This window comes from Watersipora subatra, chromosome 2, assembly GCF_963576615.1.
Source record: "Watersipora subatra chromosome 2, tzWatSuba1.1, whole genome shotgun sequence".
Classification (NCBI taxonomy): Eukaryota; Metazoa; Bryozoa; class Gymnolaemata; order Cheilostomatida; family Watersiporidae; genus Watersipora; species Watersipora subatra.
The window spans coordinates 48035726-48059722 of NC_088709.1; the positions used below are offsets into that span (position 1 = coordinate 48035726).

The 23997-nt window shown below is 35.2% G+C and overlaps 1 protein-coding gene and 1 pseudogene across 1 annotated transcript in view; one reads left to right on the forward strand and one right to left on the reverse strand.

Moving 5' to 3' along the window:
* LOC137388268 (uncharacterized) overlaps positions 1–23997 on the forward strand; it is an 89407-nt pseudogene that overhangs the window by 27290 nt on the left and 38120 nt on the right.
* Positions 1–23997, reverse strand: part of LOC137387060 (poly [ADP-ribose] polymerase 2-like) — a 40986-nt gene that overhangs the window by 10263 nt on the left and 6726 nt on the right. Inside the window, exons 4-7 of the mRNA XM_068073348.1 lie at positions 16425–16513; positions 16291–16336; positions 14146–14237; positions 8439–8502 (exon numbers count right to left, since the gene is read on the reverse strand). Coding sequence (XP_067929449.1) covers positions 8439–8502; positions 14146–14237; positions 16291–16336; positions 16425–16513 — 291 coding nt within the window. The remainder of the gene's footprint in view (positions 1–8438; positions 8503–14145; positions 14238–16290; positions 16337–16424; positions 16514–23997) is intronic.

Genomic DNA, 23997 nt, shown 5'->3' on the forward strand with positions numbered 1-23997 from the left:
GATATGCAAGATGTAATGCAGACAGAATAGGATATGCAATCAGCTAGAGTAGGACATACAGACAATAAGAAAAACAAATATGTTACATCACATAGTCAGACTAGGACACACAGACAGAGGAGGATATTCAGTTAAAATAATCTGTTTTAATCTGAGTAGGGATATAACATACACTTTGCTAAGATATTGGAGTTTGCAATTGCAATGAATACAATCAGCCTAGAACACATAGTTACTACTCAGAAGAGAAGATTCATTGTATCATTCCTACATAACATCTAGATTGAATTTGTAGTACTTACTGTAAACCGTAATCTTTCGTTGAGATCTTGATAGAACTTTTCACGTAAGAGAAATCGACAAGCTTTTCGCTTCCGAACGCTTATTTCCATTCCATGAGAGCAGTAACCCCATCGCTTCACACATTTATCTACACAATGTAATCGTTCTTGAAATTTCCTTTTTCTGTTGTCTCTGGTACTCATTGTGAAATTATGAACTGAATTGAAAAGGCATATTCGCTCGAAGGTTTTATAACAAGTAGAAGTGTTGTCGCGGTTCAATAATTTTGTGATCTAATGATATATATAAACAGTTTTCGCGAAATTCACTTTCGCGAAATTCAATTTCGCGAAAGTTGACTATATAATATATATGTGTAATTTCGCGAAATCCAATTTCGCGAAATCCAATTTCGCGAAATTCACTTTCGCGAAATTCAATTTCGCGAAAGTTGACTATATAATATATATGTGTAATTTCGCGAAATCCAATTTCGCGAAATCCAATTTCGCGAAATTCACTTTCGCGAAATTCAATTTCGCGAAACTTGACTATATAATATATATGTGTAATTTCGCGAAATCCAATTTCGCGAAATCCATATTCGCGAAATTCACTTTCGCGAAATTCAATTTCGCGAAAGTTGACTATATAATATATATGTGTAATTTCGCGAAATCCAATTTCCCGAAATCCAATTTCGCGAAATTCACTTTCGCGAAATTCACTTTCGCGAAAGTTGACTATATAATATATATAATGTGTAATTTCGCGAAATTCAATTTCGCGAAATTCACTTTCGCGAAATTCAATTTCGCGAAAATCTGTTTACTATTTTCGCTTCATTAATTCCTTTGGACACACCCATCATTCTTCAATTCACTATATAAGCGTTGCATAATCTGATGGAATATTCTGCCTCATTAACCATCTCTTGATACCTACTTATATTTGAGAATTTGGGTCGATCGAGTGTTGATACCATAAGGCTTGTATGCTTCAGCTAGAATTCTGTTAGCCGGCTACTCGCGATTAAGTTCGTTGAGTGTCGCTGTTTTCAGGGGCTGTTGTGTGGACAAGCGCCTTGGCATTCGACTTGATTGTTTTCCTAGGTTTACCTATGGAATTCTCCTGTTTGGTTTGGCTTAACCATTCCATAACAGTTTCTCGACCAGTAAATAGATGAAGATGATGAACTAGTAAAGGGGCATACATGGATTAATATGTGGATTATTTTGAGGATAGCTCCAACTCAGTGTGAGTATATCAATATATAAAACTTATATCAAAAAGTAAATAATATTCGGTTGTATTTGTTACCAACTTTATTTCGATATAAAGTATATATGTATATTCAATTGTAAAATATAGAAAAAAATTTTTATGTCAGATCTTCTAGTAATTTAACAATTTGGGAAGTTCCTTGAATATGTACATTGTCAACACCTTCATTTTCTTCGTTATTAAGACTTTTACTAATTTTTTTTTTCATTCCAATCATATCTATCTAGTATAGTTTTTCGAACTACATGATCTCGTGTATCTGTTTCAGAAATTTTTAGCATAACTGTTAGAAAATCTTCTATTGAACATCCTCTGCTCCAAAATATTGCAAAGAGAAGACAGTAATCTCCACATGTTGTTGAAAGAATTGTTTCCAATGAAACAACCTTGTTGCCAATGACGTGCAACTAAATTTTTGGTTCAACAATTCCATTTCTAATTATTTTTTCAAAAACGGTAAAACCAGACCGTTATCGTCATGACAATAAGAAACACACCGAGTTTGTTCAACGCAAAGAAAAGCGTCAGGAATTTTGTGAGAGTAAGAGTTGCTAAACAATTTTACACCTATCTTGTGGAGAATTTTGTTCTGAATAAGATACATTTAAAAGTAAAACGATATATGTTTTCATTTTTTGAGATATTGCTTAAATACTAACGGTATATCGGATTTTTTAGAAAATCCGTTTGAATTAACTTGGGCAGAATAATCGTTTGGTCAACAATTAACGTGGTAGCGAAAGAGTTAATATACAAGTGAGCAGTGATTATAAATGTATATATAATAATAAAATGTGAGTAAGATAAAAGCTACTGAAGATACAATAAACAAAGCTAGGATTGTGCTAGTCCATGTTGATATACAAGGGAGCAGTGATTATATAAATATATATATATATAATAAATCGTGAGTAAGATAAAAGCTACTGAAGATACAATAATCAAAGCAGGATTGTACTAGTCTATGTTGATGTACAAGTGGGCAATGATTATAAATGTATATATAATAATAAAATGAGAGTAAGATAAAAGCTACTGAAGATACAATAAACAAAGCTAGGACTGTGCTAGTCCATGTTAATATACAAGTGAGCAGTGATTATAAATATATATATAATAATAAAATGAGAGTAAGTAATGTGAGTATATATAATAATACATTTTATTATTATATATATTTATAATCACTGCTCACTTGTATATTAACATGGACTACCACAGTCCTAACTTTGTTTATTGTATCTTCAGTAGCTTTTATCTTACTCACATTTTATTATTATATATACATTTATAATCATTGCTCACTTGTACACCAACATAGACTAGTACAATCCTAGTTTTTGTTTATTGTATCTTCAGTAGCTTTTATCTTACTCACATTTTATTATTATATATATTTATAATCACTGCTCCCTTGTATATCATCATGGACTAGTACAATCCTAGCTTTGATTGTATCTTCAGTAGCTTTTATCTTACTCACATTTTATTATTATATATACATTTATAATCATTGTTCACTTGTATATCAGCATGGCCTAGCACAATCCTAGTTTTGCTTATTGTATCGTCAGTAGCTTTTATCTCACTCACATTTTATTATTATATATACATTTATAATCATTGCTCACTTGTACATCAACATGGTCTAGCACAATCCTAGCTTTGTTTATTGTATCTTCAGTAGCTTTTATCTTACTCACGTTTTATTATTATATATTCATTTATATTCGCTGCTCACTTGTATATTAACATAGACTAGCTCAATCCTAGCTCTGTTTATTGTATCTTCAGTAACTTTTATCTTACTCACATTTTATTATTATATATACATTTATAATCATTGCTCACTTGTATATCAGCATGGCCTAGCACAATCCTAGTTTTGCTTATTGTATCTTTAGTAGATTTTATCTTACTCACATTTTATTATTATATATACATTTATAATCACTGCTCACTTGTGTATTAACATGGCCTAGCACAATCCTAACTTTGTTTATTGTATCTTCAGTAGCTTTTATCTTACTCACATTTTATTATATATACATTTATAATCATTGCTCACTTGTACATCAACAGGGTCTAGCACAATCCTAGCTTTGTTTATTGTATCTTCAGTATCTTTTATCTTACTCACGCTTTATTATTATATATTCATTTATATTCGCTGCTCACTTGTATATTAACATAGACTAGCACAATCCTAGCTCTGTTTATTGTATCTTCAGTAACTTTTATCTTACTCACATTTTATTATTATATATACATTTATAATCACTGCTCACTTGTATATTAACACGGACTAGCACAATCCTAGCTTTGTTTATTCTATCTTGAGTAGCTTTTATCTTACTCACATTTTATTATTATATATACATTTATAATCATTGCTCACTTGTATATCAACATGGCCTAGCACAATCCTAGTTTTGCAATTATTATAAAGTGCTGTAAGAGATCATCAAGAGTGTTAATAAAGTACTGAGAATAAGTATATGTACAATTATTATAAAGTGCTGTAAGAGATCATCAGGTGTGGTAAAAAAGTACAGATAATAAGTATGTGTACAATTATTATAAAGTGTAGTAAAAGACCATCAAGAGTGTTAATAAAATACAGAGAATAAGTATGTGTACAATTATTATAAAGTGTAGTAAGAGATCATCAAGAGTGTTAATAAAGTACAGAGAATAAGTATGTGTACAATTATTCTAAAGTGCTGTAAAAGATCATCAGGAGTGTTAATAAAGTACAGAGAATAAGTATGTGTACAATTATTATAAAGTGTTGTAAGAGAACATCAGGAGTATTAATAAAGTACAGAGAATAAGTATATGTACAATTATTATAAAGTGCTGTAAGAGATCATCAAGAGTGTTAATAAAGTACAGAGAATAAGTATATGTACAATTATTATAAAGTGCTGTCAGAGATCATCAGGATTGTTAATAAAGTACAGAGAATAAGTATATGTACAATTATTATAAAGTGTAGTAAGAGATCATCAGGAGTGTTATTAAAGTACAGATAATAAGTATATGTACAATTATTATAAAGTTCTGTAAGAGTTCATCAAGAGTGTTAATAAAGTACAGATATTAAGTATATGTACAATTATTATAAAGTGTATTAAGAGATCATCAAGAGTGTTAATAAAGTACAGAGAATAAGTATATGTACAATTATTATAAAGTGCTGTAAGAGATCATCAGGAGTGTTAATAAAGTACAGAGAATAAGTATATGTACAATTATTATAAAGTACTGTAAAAGATCATCAAGAGTGTTAATAAAGTACTGAGAATAAGTATATGTACAATTAATACAAAGTGCTGTAAGAGATCATCAGGAGTGTTAATAAAGTACTGAGAATAAGTATATGTACAATTATTATAAAGTGTAGTAAGAGATCATCAAGAGTGTTAATAAAGTACAGAGAATAAGTATATGTACAATTATTATAAAGTGTATTAAGAGATCATCAGGAGTGTTAATAAAGTACTGAGAATAAGTATGTGTACAATTATTATAAAGTGTTGTAAGAGATCATCAAGAGTGTTAATAAAATACAGAGAATAAGTATGTGTACAATTATTATAAAGTGCTGTAAGAGATCATCAGGAGTGTTAATAAAGTACAGAGAATAAGTATATGTACAATTATTATAAAGTACTGTAAGAGATCATTAGGAGTGTTAATAAAGTACTGAGAATAAGTATGTGTACAATTATTATAAAGTGTAGTAAAAGTCCATCAAGAGTGTTAATAAAATACAGAGAATAAGTATGTGTACAATTATTATAAAGTGTAGTAAGAGATCATCAAGAGTGTTAATAAAGTACAGAGAATAAGTATGTGTACAATTATTCTAAAGTGCTGTAAGAGATCATCAGGTGTGGTAAAAAAGTACAGAGAATAAGTATGTGTACAATTATTATAAAGTGTAGTAAAAGACCATCAAGAGTGTTAATAAAATACAGAGAATAAGTGTGTGTACAATTATTATAAAGTGCTGTAAAAGATCATCAAGAGTGTTAATAAAGTACTGAGAATAAGTATGTGTACAATTATTATAAAGTGCTGTAAGAGATCATCAAGAGTGTTAATAAAGTACAGAGAATAAGTATATGTACAATTATTATAAAGTACTGTAAGAGATCATTAGGAGTGTTAATAAAGTACTGAGAATAAGTATGTGTACAATTATTATAAAGTGCTGTAAGAGATCATCAAGAGTGTTAATAAAGTACTGAGAATAAGTATATGTACAATTATTATAAAGTGCTGTAAGAGATCATCAAGAGTGTTAATAAAGTACTGAGAATAAGTATATGTACAATTATTATAAAGTGCTGTAAGAGATCATCAGGTGTGGTAAAAAAGTACAGAGAATAAGTATGTGTACAATTATTATAAAGTGTAGTAAAAGTCCATCAAGAGTGTTAACAAAATACAGAGAATAAGTATGTGTACAATTATTATAAAGTGTAGTAAGAGATCATCAAGAGTGTTAATAAAGTACAGAGAATAAGTATGTGTACAATTATTCTAAAGTGTTGTAAAAGATCATCAGGAGTGTTAATAAAGTACTGAGAATAAGTATGTGTACAATTATTATAAAGTGCTGTAAGAGATCATCAGGAGTATTAATAAAGTACAGAGAATAAGTATATGTACAATTATTATAAAGTACTGTAAAAGATCATCAAGAGTGTTAATAAAGTACAGAGAATAAGTATATGTACAATTATTATACAGTGCAGTCAGAGATCATCAGGAGTGTTAATAAAGTACAGAGAATAAGTATATGTACAATTATTATAAAGTGTAGTAAGGGATCATCAGGAGTGTTATTAAAGTACAGATAATAAGTATATGTACATCTAATCTGATTGTATGTCTTACTTTTACTATATCTCACTAAAAATAATGTATGTTTTGATTGTAGACAGTTCATTCTCATTCGACAATGAAAGAAGAAGAAGAAGATTGGGATTGAATGAAATTCAATAGTCTTTTTTATATTATGTTTTAGCATTTTTATATACAAAACTTTTATTCAATAACATATCCATTGATAGTAAGTTTAAATCCCTATTATATATCATCAAATAAACTATATAAAATTTAATCATAATATCATTTCCTTAACTCATTACTGTCTTGATATACAGAGTTTATAATCTTTGTTTAATTTCTCTCTGAATTCCTTCAGATTGCATGCTCCGTCAATTCTGAAAAGTTTTAATCCTGATGAAGACTTAGAGTTCATGTAAATCTCACTTCGATCCAATATCATGAGAGCTGGTGTCAACCATTGAAATGATGAGGGAATGTTATACTTTTGAGGTTCGATGATCGAACATAATACCACACGCTCTCCCTTACGTTCAACGAAGAATTGCAACGCAATCTCACAATTGTCATTTTCTTCAGACTTATTTGCTTGTATTACTTCTAACGAAGCTGGAATATCCAAAACTTTTAGATCAATCCATTTCCATGGTTCTTGCATTTCCTCGGTTTTAAAAACTGTTGCAATAGGTGACGTAATTTTCTCATCTCCTTCCATATAATTTTCCTTGGATTCGAATAACCGCTTTACTACCGAACTTTTTCTTGATGATCTTCGTAATGACGTAGTTCTGTTCAATCTAGACTTGGTTGGTCTTCTATACTCTCTTTGTTTCATATTCAATTGGGAAGTTCTTTCAGAAATAATGTCGATATTCATACTATTGGAAGTTGACTCCTCAGAAGCTCCAGTAACAATCAACACTAACTAATAATACTTCATCAATTTATACATTATCTTTAAAAAAGTAGTGGAACCATAACAGCGATGGATAATTTCAGAATTTATGAAGTTTACAATCAAAATGAATATTCGTTCGCGGACACATCATTCTCATTCGGGATCGGAAAAAAGAAAATACATACAAGCTCCGACGATCTCGAAATCCATCCGCCACCGTCCGTCAACCCGTCGCCACCGAGCTCTCCGTCAATCCCCGAAACGGCACGGAAGAGCGACCTCTACCGGACGCCAACGAAATTCGATAATCCCAAATACAACCGCGAATCGTCTCGCGGCCCGACTCACCACTCGGCCACCGACACCACCACCGCGACGTCACCAACCAACTCACACCATTACTCGCACCACGAATCACACAGATCGCCATGACTCACACCATGACTCAACACCGCCTAGCTCCGCCCCCCAACTGTCAATCAAACAGATCCTGATGTGATGTCACTTCCTGCTCCCTAAGCTCCGCCTATTATGTGTAGATCTGCTCTCACTATACTACTACTAGTGATGGTACATTACATGACTCAGTTACTAGTGATGGTACATTGCATGACTCGGTTACTAATTGTGGTACATGACTGAGTTACTAGTGATGGTAGATTACATGACTGATTTACTAGTGATGGTACATTACATGACTGAGTTAGTAGTTATGGTATATGACTCAGTTACTAAGGATGGTACATGACTCAGTTACTAGTGATGGTACATTACATGACTCAGTTACTAGTGATGGTTCATTGCATGACTCGGTTACTAATTGTGGTATATGACTGAGTTACTACTGATGGTACATTACATGACTGAGTTACTAGTGATGGTACATTACATGACTCAGTTACTAGTGATGGTACATTATATGACTCAGTTACTAGTGATGGTACATGACTGAGTTACTAGTGATGGTACATGTCTCAGTCGCTAGTGATGGCACATAACATGACCCAGTTACTAGGGATGGTACATGACTGAGTTACTAGTGATGGTACATGACATGACTCAGTTACTAGCGATGTTACGTACATTGCATGGCTCGTTAAGTTCATTGACATACCTCTAGCAAATCTATCTTTGCTTTGAGAGTGTCAAGGGAGACAATTCTCTCCGGAGGTTTCATCCTGAAAAAATAATATCATGGTTACATTACACACATCATAGATTAAAGAAATACTTAGGACATAAGTTAGTTTAGGTAGCTTTTTGTTACAGAGTTGACAGGATGAGTGGCCTGGGCAAAATACTCTTTCATTAGACAAAAACAGTTCTTCCCCGACTCCAAGTTTTTCAAAAACATATTTCAAAATACCAAAAAGGTTTAAAACTGTTGAATTTAAAAACAGTGTTCATATTAGTGCAACTTTTCACAGTTACATGCAAAGGTAATTGTCTTTTGGTCAAATATGATGTACTAAATTTTGGTTTAGCCAGCAATTTGTTAGAAGCTTGCTAGTTGCTTATAGCGTAGTATATTTACGATAAATATTGTATACATTTAATTGAGCATTTCCAATACATTTATATGCTGTACGTTGAATTTTCTCTTTGCGGTTGTAAATCTTTAGCGTAGGACCATGCCTTTGATCTCGTGTGTTAATTTTGTGACAACTCATTAGACATTTAGCGTAACTACTTCTACTGGTCTTCTGCTGGTCTCAACACAGATAGAACATCCATTGTCATAGAGTCCTCAAATGACTGTCAGTTTCATGTTCAACTCAAAGAATTTCTTTAAATGAACTGAAAGAAACATGTTTAATCTTTGCGCCATTTTAGCAGTAAAAGCTGCACCTGTGGCATTAACCATTTCCTGACATGCTAAATAGCAGTATACTCGAGTATAAGGGTTTAGAATAACCTTCTACTGCTATTACTTATTCTACTAGCATGTGCAGCGGTATATCATCAATCGTTAGTTATTCCTGCAATTAAAAATCACATTATCAATTTTTGTGATTATAGCCCAGTTGTATGGCTTCAGAACTTCAAATATATTGTTTGGTCTGAAACTTGTGCCCACATGAAGGCTGCACAGCATGTTCAATATATCTGTTGAACATATTTTCTGAATATATATGCTATATACATGTATATATACATGTACTATAGTATATATATATATTCATATGTATATAGTATATATTCATATATATAGTATATATTCATATATATATAATATATATAAATATAAATATTATTTATATTCATACATATATGTATATATATAAAATTGTTTCCTCACCCCGGTTAACCCATATGGGTCATAATTTTTGCACTAACTCGGGTCTCCTACCGGAGATCTGGGAGTTTAAGCAACCGCCTCAAGAGCTTAGCTGTTCCCACATCAATGACCAATTCCGTACATACTTCATGAGCATACGCTCCGTGCCTTCTACCATACGCCAGAAATATGTAGTTTCAAAACATTGTCTGGTTTCTGAGAATTAGCCTCTCAACCACCCATCTGACTAGAAACTCAAGAGTGCACCTTCATTATGTAACAAGAACAACGGAGCTCATTGAATGTGTTCATGGTTTGTTGTCACGAAAGTAGTATACACGTTTAATGTTTTTACATAATCATGTCTTGTAGTTTAGTTTAATATCAAGCTGGTATTGTGGTGGCAGAGTGCAGAGACCAAGGCCGACTGCCTGGCTGATTCCAGAACCGACGCCATCCCTGGGCCGAGTTTTTTGTCGCAACAGGAGACTCGGCAGTAGGTCAGTCAGCTCGATCTAACGAACTGGCTAAATAGAGAACCGATGGAGTCGAGATTATAAAAGGGGTAGAGCCTAACGCATGAGTTCGTCTATATTATGAGTAAGGGAAGGCAGATACAGCTGGCAGTCTCTCTGCATGTTGTTCATTGTAATGTGTGCACAGTGATCACATGTACTAATATACATGTATACTGTGCAAATACATTCTTTCTGTTGGCAAGTGGAATACATAAATAGTTGTGGGAGAAAGCTTGACTAAGCAAATTATTTTACATTTTAATTTTAGTTATTATGATACCAAAATATACATGTAGTAACGCAATTATAATTTCCAATTTATTATGATACTAAAATATAGTAATGCAGAGTTGTTGATTAAAATGGTTATGGTTAAGATATGGTTAGGATGATATACATATGGTTGTGGTTAAAATAACATATGAAGTGGAGAGGCAAATGATTGCTGTGGCAGTTCTGGGTGTGGTTAATGCTGTTCAGTCTTTAATTCTGCATCAGCAACAAGTGTTAATATGTCCAGATGACATTTGGATTTAGTTGCCCTTTTAATTTCCGCAGCTTCAGAGCTAGTGCCATGCATAATAGCAGCCCTCATCCTTGTCGTTTTGCTGTTGCTCTTTTATTGCGGCAAGTATGGCCCGATTAATCTGACAAATAAATTATTTATCTGATTAATATTTGACAGCTGGGAAAAACCAACAAAGTATTCTATGACGTTGGGCAGCTGTGAATAACTAAAGGTAGGGCCACACGAGACAAAATTCTCACGAAATCGACAAAATTTGGACAAAACGATTCGTACGAATTGACATTTGGACGAATTCGTCCATCGTTGGTTGCGCACAATGAACGAATCCTGAATTAAATGAAACGTCAGAAATTCCTACGAATCGTTGTTTGATTGGTCGGTAGAAAAGGTTCGTTGAATGTTGAAAGTCGTTTTCTTTTGCGCATGTTTGGTCATATCTAAAAAAGATAAGTATTTGAGAGTTTCTAGCCCGCAGTTCCTAACTCGGTTTGAAAACTGTGTACTGTGTTAGCGATTATATGTAAACAGTAGTACCATAGACGTAATGGATTTATTTAATAGAAATATAACTGTTTTGTAGCTAGTATAATATTTGCTGAAAATTCAGGTTCCAATATGTATTTAATAGAAATATAACTGTTTTGTAGCTAGGCTAATAATTGCTGAAAAGTCAGGTTCAAATTTGTATTGTAATTAGAAGAAAAAGTAAAACGGTTTTGTGGGCAAGCCAAAACTTGCTGTAGTCATACAAAATAACCGTTTTGCGATGTAGTACATACATAATAGTTCATAATAATATTATCAATGTACAAGCTCTATTCAAAAGTATTCTAAAACCATTGACAACAACAGCCTACTACAACTACTCAGTGCAACTAGCATTAGCAGTTTTGTAGTTGCGTAGAAACAACCTTATTAACGCGCAGTTAAATTGTAGGCGCCAAAATTAATTTACGTGTACATTCCTCAACCAATTTTAGGAATTAGGATTTGCGACTAGAAACTCACAAATCGTTATCTTTTTTAGATCTGACCCAAATGTTTGTACTGAAGCAAATGATTGAAACGGAATCGGCTTCAATTTATCACCGCGTTATGATTGGCTAGTTGAAAGTTAGTTTCGTACGAATCCGTGGTGGGGAAACTCCGAGTGGCAGGTCATAACTTTCGTACGAATGGAATTTCCCAGACTAGTTGAAATTACACGATACGTGTGGCCCGGCCTTTACACAATATGACCGGTTAAATAGTTTATATGACTATCCATAGTTTTTTGCCATGTTCTTTTTCGGGCTTGAGTTGGTGAGAATATGATAGATGAAGACGGTGCTGGACAAGGGCGTGTCTCTGCCGGCGCAGGGTCTGCCAGTTCAGGGTCAAGTGTGAAGGAGTCATCAGACTCTGTTGGCAATGACTGCGCAACTGCCTTTACCTCTGCAGCTGAATTTGATTAGGCTCTGGGCATTTGATGTGCGCGATGAGGAGCCTCGCCAACTCAGACTTTAGTGGCCCCACGTTCGCTGCTCCACATCCAGAAGCACCTGAAGAGATTCAAAATTCAGCCAGTTAATATTTCGCTTTAAAATCAATATTTGAAATGCTTCAAGTTAAAGAATGCTAGTCCACAACATTCAATTACCTATTTTAACTTTCAAATATTTAGAGAATCCTGTCCTGAAGTTTCTAAACTTTGCTTCGCACTCCTGTGAGCTCAAAGCCAACTAGTCTCCAATGTCTCGCCAGGCATTCGCCTTCATATTTGGTTTCTCGAGAACTTGTCTGCAATAACAAATTTAAGTTACAAAAATGTCCCATACTAGACACATATATTCAACAAGTACTTCTACATACATGCACCATAGAATGCATATATGTAACTCAGAATGTAGTTATATATAATAATGTATGCAAGTAGTTTTTTTATTAATAATACATAACGGTATTATTGTGCTATTATTGAATAAGTTGTGCACAAATAATTGAAATGGTTAAAATAAGATAAACTATTGTAATAAAACTAACCAATGTATACTCATGAGAACAATTTGTAAAAATGAGTGAACTTTATTATAAATTGTACACATTACCAAGTTTTATATCCCAAGTACATATCACCGAGTTATATAGTGTTGCTGAAACCTATATCACCAATTTTAGTACTTTTTCATAAATACATACTAATTCTTCTAGACTTACTACCACTACGATAAATTAATCAAAATACCATTATAATATATTACACGCACCTTGTCTGTCATATAAAGCAGGGTAATTCTGAACCAACAATATCAACTGGATTTTGTCATTGGCCATGCTGCGACCCTTCACAATGACGTCTCGAAAGGACTGACCCTCACCTGTACAGCGCATTTTGGGAAGGATTTTGCCTGCGGCTCCGCGAAATTTGAACATCGCTAAACTCTTTCATTGACCGCCGGCAACTACCGGTGGTCCTCGGTATGTAGGTAGGTTCTTATTTCACCGCAATAGCCTGCGGTGCTGTCGCCGGTACTTTGCGGCGTACATGGAAACCAGGCTTCAGCAAACACTCGTAATAATGGTACTTCATCATATAAATGTTGAAGTTACTTCAGATAATTACCAGTATTAAATATCAGTGAACATAGGCTAGATATTACCAGTAAACAAGCTTACGATAGCAGTTTCAATCGTAACAAAACAACCGTCATTGATGTGATGTACTGCCACTGGCGGGTATAAATTTAACAAGTAATATATTTGGAAAACAGTAAGTGAAATTTTACGACAGTAAATTCTGACTAGACCTTTGTCTACAAATATTCGCTTTTGTTTGTGTACTAGCCATGGAGTAACAAGCATGTGATTATGAAGAGGCAAAGTTTAACTTGTGTTTTAGCGTGCTGTCATTGCACAAATAATACCGCAAGGGAGTCAATCCAAACCCCGTTTAAAGCCAACCATAGAACTCTATTTATCGCATTGAGAAAAATACTTGGTATTTTGAAAGTTATGTTTTTGTTCCAGCCAGCAAACATTGATTCAGACTTAATATAATTATTTCAGATTCTGGAACAACGGGTTCATTTTTGTCTTTAAAACATCTTGATCGACTTATAAATAAAACTGAATACTGAATTTATACATGAGTACATACAGTATGTACAGTAATTCCTCACTACTCACTACTCACGGCTTCAAACTTCATGAATATTACATACAATATATATAAATCTATGTCATACTCTGGCCCAGTGAGAAGTGTGAAGCATGTAACACTCTTCATCATGCCTCTTGAACTGACTCAACACACAAAATCGTTTAACAAACAAGAAAAAGAGAAACGTGTTTATGATTAATGAGAAAATTTCTTTATTAGATTGGAGTTTGTTAGTTTCTATTTCGTGTATTTTCTAAATTCACATATTCTCACTCATGGATCATGGATATCAGCGCACTGGCTGATTGACTGCAAAAAGTAAGAAATTGCTATAAACAGTGCTGGAAAGAGACTTACCCAAAGTCATGAGGAATTCGTGTGTAAAAAGCGTTGCAGGCTTCAGTAAGTTCAGAGCTATACTTGCCAGCCTTGATAAGTGTCTCTATGTCCTTAAAGATGTAATTGCGTCAAAAATGAAATTAAGACCCATAAAAGGCTAAAACATCAGCTACAATTTGATGCCATTTTTGTCTTTGTAGACCAACCCTGTCCAGAGATATATGCGTTTGAATGAGGCCCTCTTTTAAAAAGCTCACGTTCCAGCGGGTGCCTATTTCGTGACGTCACAAGCTTGTTATCTGAAACGAAACCACGAGCGATAAATATGAGGTCGATTCGTTAGCCAATCATGCGTGCGAAATTTTTATATAGGCCGTAATAAATGTTATCACTCGTAAAACGCGTTGTCTGTGATCTCGAAGATTCTCATCATAAAGAATTCATTCTCATCGTTTCTGATTCAACGCGTTTCAACAATTACTAAGTTATACATAATTTTAAAATGGCTTCAAGTTCGAGCGACCGCTACTCAGAGTTTTCTGAGCAACTTTAAGTAAAATATTAGAGTAGACAGCCTATGGCCAAAGCTGACAGGCGTCAGCAGCGTTTTGCTGCAGAAGAAGACAGAATAGAGGTAAATTAACTTAGAGTCTTCTATACTTTAGTAAATGTAATATTTTTTATAGTCATAAATACATATACTAATTAATAAAATGATAATTCTTTGCTATCTCCAATCATCGTTTAATAGCTTATCTGCCGTTTTACCTAGCTATAATATTTTTTTCGAATTTTATTTGGTAAATTAGAGTCATGATTACAAATTATTTTCACTCGTAGGAAGTGGGTAAACTCGATTGATCATTGCAAATCTTTAATTTCCAGAACCAAAGCTTCGAATCGTTGGCTTGGCGTACTTGTGCCTTTATTAAATGTTTATTCGTTTTTAAAATTACACTCGCAATCTATTCAACTCCCAATTTGGAAGCTGTTAATAGATACGCTTTAGAATGACATATCTATGAATGACATATTTATTGCATCTACTTTGTTTACATTTACTTGTTTTACTGATTACAGAATGTTTATGTCGTCCCACCAGCCGAAGAAGCTTTGTCAGCGTGGAAACTGCCATAAAGGAAAAAGCAGACTTGAATGCGTGCTGGATGATGTTTTGTTTGAGTTTGTTGCAGTAGATGAATTTGTCTTATTGTATCAGCTAATACTATGTGAGTGGCCACGACTTGATGAATATTTTTAATAAAAGCTTTATGCCGATGAAAATATTTTTGCTTGTAAAAATTATATAATAAAATAATATTGTTGAAGATAATGCAAAACATGATTTGCAGAATATTGTAGTGAATCGGATATGGTATATGGGTGTACGCAGAACTGGAGAATGTGAGTTCAAATCCAGTTTGCAGCAGACTTCTCATCCTTAAAACTCTATCCCTGTCTATATTCTTTTCAAAGAGGTGGCTTGCTTATTTCACTAATTTAGTATTCGGTAAGAATACTACTAGCAATGATATACAGCAATGTATACAGCTGTATATCATTGCTACTAGTAAGAAACTAGTACGTAGGAAATATGTAATAGGCGACATAATGTGGGCAGGGCTTATGGGAGGCTGTATATCGTTTGTATGGGTAGCTGCAGAACTGCTGATACAAAGACCGCGTTCTACATAAAGTGACCTGACAGAATTACCGTAGACCGGTAGAATTGGTAGTCGGTACCCAAATGTTTACACAACATTTGGAGAAAGTGAGTAGAACAAATTTTCAATTTTCGTTATTTGAGGCCTTTGAAACATTCATAATAATGCATCTGTAGCAGGATTTAAAATTTTATTCTAGCCAACAAGAGCAAATACAAAATAAGATATATGCCAATAGAGCCGCGTTAGACTAGACTTTTATCGCAAATAGCCGATGTGAATACGAGAGATAGAGACAGGTTGCCAAACGCGTGACATCATTTTTGGCGAGGCTGGGCACGTTTTTGTGGCCTGAGCGTTTTTACGGCGATCAGATTTTTTCGGTTTTAATCTTCAAATATCTTGGCAATGCGATCGCGTAACACAACAAACAACATATCAACTGATAGAGAAAAAAAATGCTTTCTTTTAAGATCAACTTAAATTTTGACGCAACTACATCTTTAAGAGCGCTGTAACCTTGCTTGATTTGAGCTTTAGTAAGTCTGCCTGCCAACAGCGAGGCAGATTGCTATGAGACTGTGCTTTGTTAAATCGTACAATGAATGGTGGCACAACAGAAAGGTTGGTTACTCATAAAGAGGAGCCTTCTTAGCATCGTATTTCATTTCAACAACCGCTGCCTCCATGGCCTTTACGTCAGCTATTAGAGTTATCAGGTCCTGCAAAGGAGCAGAGTGACTCTAATCGGATTAACCAGAGAAGCACCAGCTAAATATTCTCTATTTCTTATATAAGAGTTAATCTAATAAACCAGCTAGTTCCTATCATACCTACTGCACACACATGATAGTTTCACACTGTAAGTTGTCTGCTCCTACATGTTAGCTTCAAACCTTTGTGCATTTGTTTGCTTAAGCTTGTTAAAAAACTACCATAGGTTTTTTAAAGGAAATATGAATTGTATGTCGACAGACCAAGTTTGTTAGGCGCACATTTGGAAAACAAACTACAGTCAAACATGGATAACTCGGCCTCGGATAGCTCGAACACATGGTCAACTCAAACGGTTTCTTTGGTCCGTTCCCACGTAATGATAAATGGCTTTAGATAACTCGACCCCAACTTTGTTAACTCGAACATTTTTTTGCCCGACGGCTACCGAAACGGTTGTTATCGCTTTAGAAAATCACTTTATTCTAAGCCATAGAGGTAAACGTCATCGTTTCGTAATTCACAAGCGTCGTTATTACCACCATCGGCAAAATATTTTTGTCAACGACTTTTTTAAAGGTTTAGTGAAATTTGATTTTTATCAAACATCCGCTTAGCGATGGTCCTTTGGAAGCAAGGAAAAGTGAGATAACCTTTGCATAAACTTCAAGAAACATCGGCAAAATTGATCTTGGTTAAAACGCTCAAAAGTAAAAGATGTCTTTTCTTCTGAGCATTCAAAGACGTTGTTGGAAGCATAAACAAGAAAGTGAAGTACAATGTATGCCAGAGAGAATTTGCCTAGCACCACAGCACATCATCATTAAGAAAGATGTTCTTTAACTAATTCTCATCATACATCTCAGAATTCATCACCACCTGTAGACAATAACTACTACTGCTGACTACCACCACTACTGTCCCCAGTGGGTGGCTATCCTTTAAAGCTAGCGATATTGTATGTAGGAAGAGGGCATCTCTTCATTCGGATAATGTGAATAAACTGTGCTATCGCAACTTTTAGCTGGCTTAATTATAGACTTCCATGGGCTATTTTCATACTCATAATAATTAATACGGTTAACTTATGTACATTGTACATAACATGTACTCCTGTTAACAATAACTGTTTCAAATATAATTAACTTATATGTAGCTGTATTATTTGTTTTCGAATATGCAGGTTTTTGAATGATTAATTCTAAGATTAATCGAAGATTAACTAGTTCTGATCAGTTATTAATCGCGATTAATTTCTATAATAGTTTTGCAGCTCTAGTTAAAAAGGTTACTTTTTCAATTCATCTGCTTCAACATCTGAGAGAACTAAAAAAGGGTTTCAGACCCTCTTCTTTCCTTCTACTGTGTAATATAATGGAAAACATAGCTCAAGTAATCAAGTATCTCTCTCTAAATAACATGCACTATGACAATGTAAGCGATCATGGATCTCCACACTTCCTTTAACCATGACTGCTCTTAGCAGGTTTCAACAGTGGTTTGTCATTGCCTTCTGTTGAGCGCTTTTATTGAGACAGTCTCTTACTAGCAGACCTTTGGCTCACACAGGAGCTCCTCCAACCTTTATCAGGTTTTTTATAGTCCTGCAGCATGCTAGCCACCCTCCTCGCCAACACTAGAGCGCGGATAGAGGGCTGGTTTGGTGGCCGATGACCTGACTGAGGACAGCAGCAATTGTAGCTGTATACCCTTCCTAACACCACCAAAAGTCCTTCAGTGATTTGAACCACTGACCTAATGATTACATGCCAGCGTACTAACAACTGAACCACGGTTGCTCCTATGATCAGCTATAACAAGGGTTTTAGGGTTCCCATCTACTGTATCATATAAAGGGGATACACGTATAGTTGTGAGTTCAATTAAAATCAAAAAATATGTTTTCTTTCAGGCTCTGCTACAATGTCCACTAGTAATCTCTGCCTTTATTTGTGAAACATGATTCCTATGTTTACTGTCATCTCAGATGACAGGCGGCATTGAAAGAAAATAAAAACTTTCATTGTCAAGTTTTCATTAGCGCATTGTGTAGGCAAATGTTTACAAGGAACCAAAAAGAGAACAAACATGCAAACCTGATAGATCAGTTGACTGAGTATATTTGGCAAAACGCAAAAGAAGATAACTCCCAAATAGAGACACAAATATAATTAAATAATTTTAAGAGGAAATTTAAAAGAGATGAGCTGCTGTATAACTATAGTAAGGGAGTAATGTTAGAATAATTAGTTATTTTATTGAAGTATGATTGACTTCAAGAGAAAAACGAGAGCAATTTTCTTGTAGTACTTGAGAATTTTAAATTAACCCTTGATATAATCAGCATATAAAAATAGCTGCGGCAAATCTATCCTGAAAGGAAATATTACATACTTGGTACAGAAGAACCACTTTGCTTCTTTCAATCTTGGTCCAGATTGGTAGTCAGCGGTCTGACCAGCCTTGCCCACACGGCCCCACCTCGTCCAGACAACGTACTTATTCAATAAGTCAGACTCAAGCAATTGAATTATGTAGTACTTGTTATTGCTATTCTGCATGTATGTCTACAAACAATACATGCACACCTGTATGCTACTGCCAAACAATACATGCACACCTGTATGCTACTGCCAAACAATACAGACACACATGCATGCTACTGCCAAACAATACAGACACACCTGTATGCTACTGCCAAACAATACACATACACCTGCATGCTAATGCCAAACAATACAGATACACCTGTATGCTTCTGCCAAACAATACAGATACACCTGTATGCTACTGCCAAACAATACAGACACACCTGTATGTTACTGCCAAACAATACATATACACCTGTATGCTACTGCCAAACAATACACATACACCTGTATGCTACTGCCAAACAATACACATACACCTGCATGCTACTGCCAAACAATAAACATACACCTGTATGCTTCTGCCAAACAATACAGACACACCTGTATGCTACTGCCAAACAATACAGACACACCTGTATGTTACTGCCAATCAATACAGATACACCTGTATGATACTGCCAAACATTACACATACACCTGTATGCTACTGCCAAACAATACACATACACCTGTATGCATCTGCCAAACAATACACATACACCTGCAAGCTTCTGCCAAACAATACTCATACACCTGCATGCTACTGCCAAACAATACATGCACACTTGTATGCTACTGCCAAACAATACACATACACCTGCATGCTACTGCCAAACAATACACATACACCTGTATGCTTCTGCCAAACAATACACATACACCTCAAGCTTCTGCCAAACAATACACATACACCTGCATGCTACTGCCAAACAATACATGCACACTTGTATGCTACTGCTAAACAATACACATACACCTGTATGCTACTGCCAAACAATACAGCCACACCTGTATGCTACTGCCAAACAATACATGCACACCTGTATGCTACTACCAAACAATACACATACACATGCATGATACTGCAAAACAATACAGACACACCTGCATGCTACTGCCAAACAATACATGCACACTTGTATGCTACTGCCAAACAATACACATACACCTGCATGCTACTGACAAACAATACAGGCTCACCTGCATGCTACTGCCAAACAATACAAGCACCCCTACATGTTGCTAAAACATCTCAACACCTACATCCTGCGCTCTTGCTAAGGAATAGAGAAAGCATAATATTATTATGCTTTATTATGTATCTTGAGGTGTTTACTGATGTTATAAAAAAAATCAAGGAAATTGAACGACCAGAAACAGAGATATAGTCAGCCAAACGCAGGTCTACCTAAAAATGAATCGGAGGAAAAACCATTCAAAAACCCCGAGAATTGTGACGTATGAAATCGACTTATTGGACATGTGCCGGAGTTGCGCACCCTTACCTCAATTGCGTATACTGATTGTTTCAGGCTGCGAGATGTGAAACGCTTCTCGCGGTAGTAAAGAATTTACAGACTAGCTTTGGTTTCTTTAAAAAATCAAGCAAACATTGCGTGGTAAAGGCAATAGTCCACACACCCCTTCCATGATTTTTCAAAACAGAAGAGGAGATTTTGACTATTGTGCCTCAAACTTTAACTCTATATGCACCGATATGCTCCGGAGATCGTCTGTTGAACAAACGGCGCGTGTATAGTCTAAGCCGGTCTATAATTTACAATATCCGCTATTTGCCGTTTGTTTACCAGTCGACTAAGAAACGTGGATGTAAATTTTCGTTCCTTCATCATCTTTGTATCTACTGCAGCATTCAGTTGATTTTTAGGATTATTGTCACTGTTAATTAAACTGTAAGTTCACTACTATTTTTGAAAAGAATAACGTGACCGTGCTGCTCTTGCTGTAAGAAAAGAAAATGATAACTTTTGATTTGATTTTTCTATTTATCTATTATCTTATCTATGATTATTTTTATGATTAATATAATAATCATTATGCATATTACACAAAATAATAATATAACTGCGTATAAAATAAATGATGTAACAAATATTATTTGTACAAAACTCCAAATGATAACCGAGATTGATGATTGATTTAATTGATTCCATTTATTAGCTATAGTTAAAAAAACCTGAACAGCGCTAAAGATGAGTCTGAATAGGGAAGCTAAGTGAGAAAACAACAAAACTGAGCAGAACTAGCAAGATAGCGAAATGTTGCGAAATAATAGATGCATGTAATTATTTCATGCTAAAACTAATCTACACGTCAGAGAGACTGGTTCGGAATTCTCAGAGCAATGATTGTTAGGCCCAATTTGATTGTTCTATACTTCCAGGGATTAAACCAATTAAACGCTGTGATTGTTATAGGAGAGCGCATTAGTTGGCTTAATTGACCAATGGCACACAAGTCGATTTCATACGTCATATATTGATGCTAATATGATGATTACCAAAATACTTATGTTTTTTGGTAGACCTGTGTTTGGCTGGCTATATCTCAGCATCTGGTTAGTCAATCTCCTTGATTCTTTTTTAGAACATCAGTCAACACCTCAAGATAAATAATAAAGCATAACAATATGCTTTCTCTATTCTTTAAGGAGTACATGTTGACCTGCAAACTACTAGCTGCGTATTTATGGCGAAATTTTGAATTATCGGAGTTTCAAGCAAATTCATATCATGGCTTCCCTCGAGATAATGATTGTATCATCACGGCATCAAATCAGAAATCACTTGTATTCATACTATGTAAATAAAAAGTGAATTGTTGAGAAGATTCCTAGTGTGAAAGCTTACAATACAGCTTATTTACAGCTACTGTGAATTAATTCTGTTATCATCCCACTTTAGAGCTACCATAGCCTATGCTGTCATACCCTACTTCAAGAAGGTTCCTTACCTACTACAGTCCTACTTGAGAGCTACCATTGTCTATCCTGTCATAGCCTACTTCAACATGGTTCATTACCTACTACAGTCCTATTTGAGAGCTACCATAGTCTATCCTGTCATACCATACTTCAAGATGGTTCCTTACCTACTACAGTCCTACATGAGAGCTACCATAGCCTATGCTGTCATAGCCTACTTCAAAATGGTTCCTTACCTACTATAGTCCTACTTGAGAGCTACCATAGCCTATACTGTCATACCCTACTTCAAGATGGTTCCTTACCTGCTACAGTCCTACATGAGAGCTACCATAGCCTATGCTGTCATAGCCTACTTCAAAATGGTTCCTTACCTACTATAGTCCTACTTGAGAGCTACCATAGCCTATACTGTCATACCCTACTTCAAGATGGTTCCTTACCTGCTACAGTCCTACTTGAGAGATACCATAGTCCATGCTGTCATAGCCTACTTCAAGATGGTTCCTTACCTACTACAGTCCTACTTGAGAGCTACCATAGTCTATCCTGTCATAGCCTACTTCAAGAAGGTTCCTTACCTACTACAGTCCTACTTGAGAGCTAACATAGTCTATGCTATCATAGCCTACCTCAAGATGGTTCCTTACCTCCTACAGTCCTACTTGAGAAATACCATAGTCCATGCTGTCATAGCCTACCTCAAGATGGTTCCTTACCTCCTACAGTCCTACTTGAGAGATACCATAGTCCATGCTGTCATAGCCTACTTCAAGATGGTTCCTTACCTACTACAGTCCTACTTGAGAGATACCATAGTCCATGCTGTCATAGCCTACTTCAAGATGGTTCCTTACCTATTAAAGTCCTACTTGAGATCTAACATAGTCTATGCTGTCATAGCCTACCTCAAGATGGTTCCTTACCTCCTACAGTCCTACTTGAGAGATACCATAGTCCATGCTGTCATAGCCTACCTCAAGATGGTTCCTTACCTCCTACAGTCCTACTTGAGAGATACCATAGTCCATGCTGTCATAGCCTACCTCAAGATGGTTCCTTACCTCCTACAGTCCTACTTGTGAGACACCATAGTCCAAGCTGTCATAGCCTACTTCAAAAAGGTTCCTTACCTACTACAGTCCTACTTGAGAGCTAACATAATCTATCCTGTCATAGCCTGCTTCAAGATGGCTCCTTACCTACTAAAGTCCTACTTGAGAGCTAACATAGTCTATACCAGTGGTTCCCAACTAGCTTGGAGCCATGGACCCTTTGAGCTCCTTATCTAAATGTCACGGACCCCTTTATAAACATTATAATATATGGTGCTTATAACAATGCAAATTGAAATGTTTTATTTTTCATGGATTTTTGTATATCGCTGAAATTGAAGAGGGAGAGAGAATTACGTGTTTGCTAGTTACAGGTTTTGTTGTCTTGTTCTACTCACCGGAAATCAGGTACTATCCAGCGATTGACGCACATAGGTGATAAAGGTCTGGACCCAAAACATGGTGCAGTCCTACTGGAGAGCTACCATGGTTTATACTGTCATGGCCAACTTCAAGATGGTTCTTTACCTACTACAGTCCTTTTTGGGCGCTACCATAGTCTATCCTGTCATAGCCTACTTCAAGAAGGTTTCTTACCTACTACAGTCCTACTTGAGAGCTACCATAGTCTATACTGACATGGCCTACTTCAAGATGGTTACTCACCTACTACAGTCCTATTTGAGAGCTACCAGTCTATCCTGTCATGGTCGATTTTAAAGCACATCAATAACATAATTTTTTTATCATATATTTCGATACATCAGAATCTTGGCTTTCAAAGGAGCCATCGTTTGACATGGCGAAACAAACGTTGGTTGGTGTTTATAGGATTTCCCCAGAGCTCTACCGCACAAGTGTTCAATGGTATAGACTGGAAAATTTTGACGTCATAATTTTCATATTCGGCGATGTGTGCTCTTACTGCTTATTTTATTGCTTACTGCTTATATTTATCAGCTGCGATAAGGACGCTAGTGGCAAGCGAAGGTAGGACAACTCCAGAGAACCAATGAAGATGACAAAAGAATCAGTCATTAGCCCTCTATGTACAGATTATTTCTATAATAAATAACTCAGAT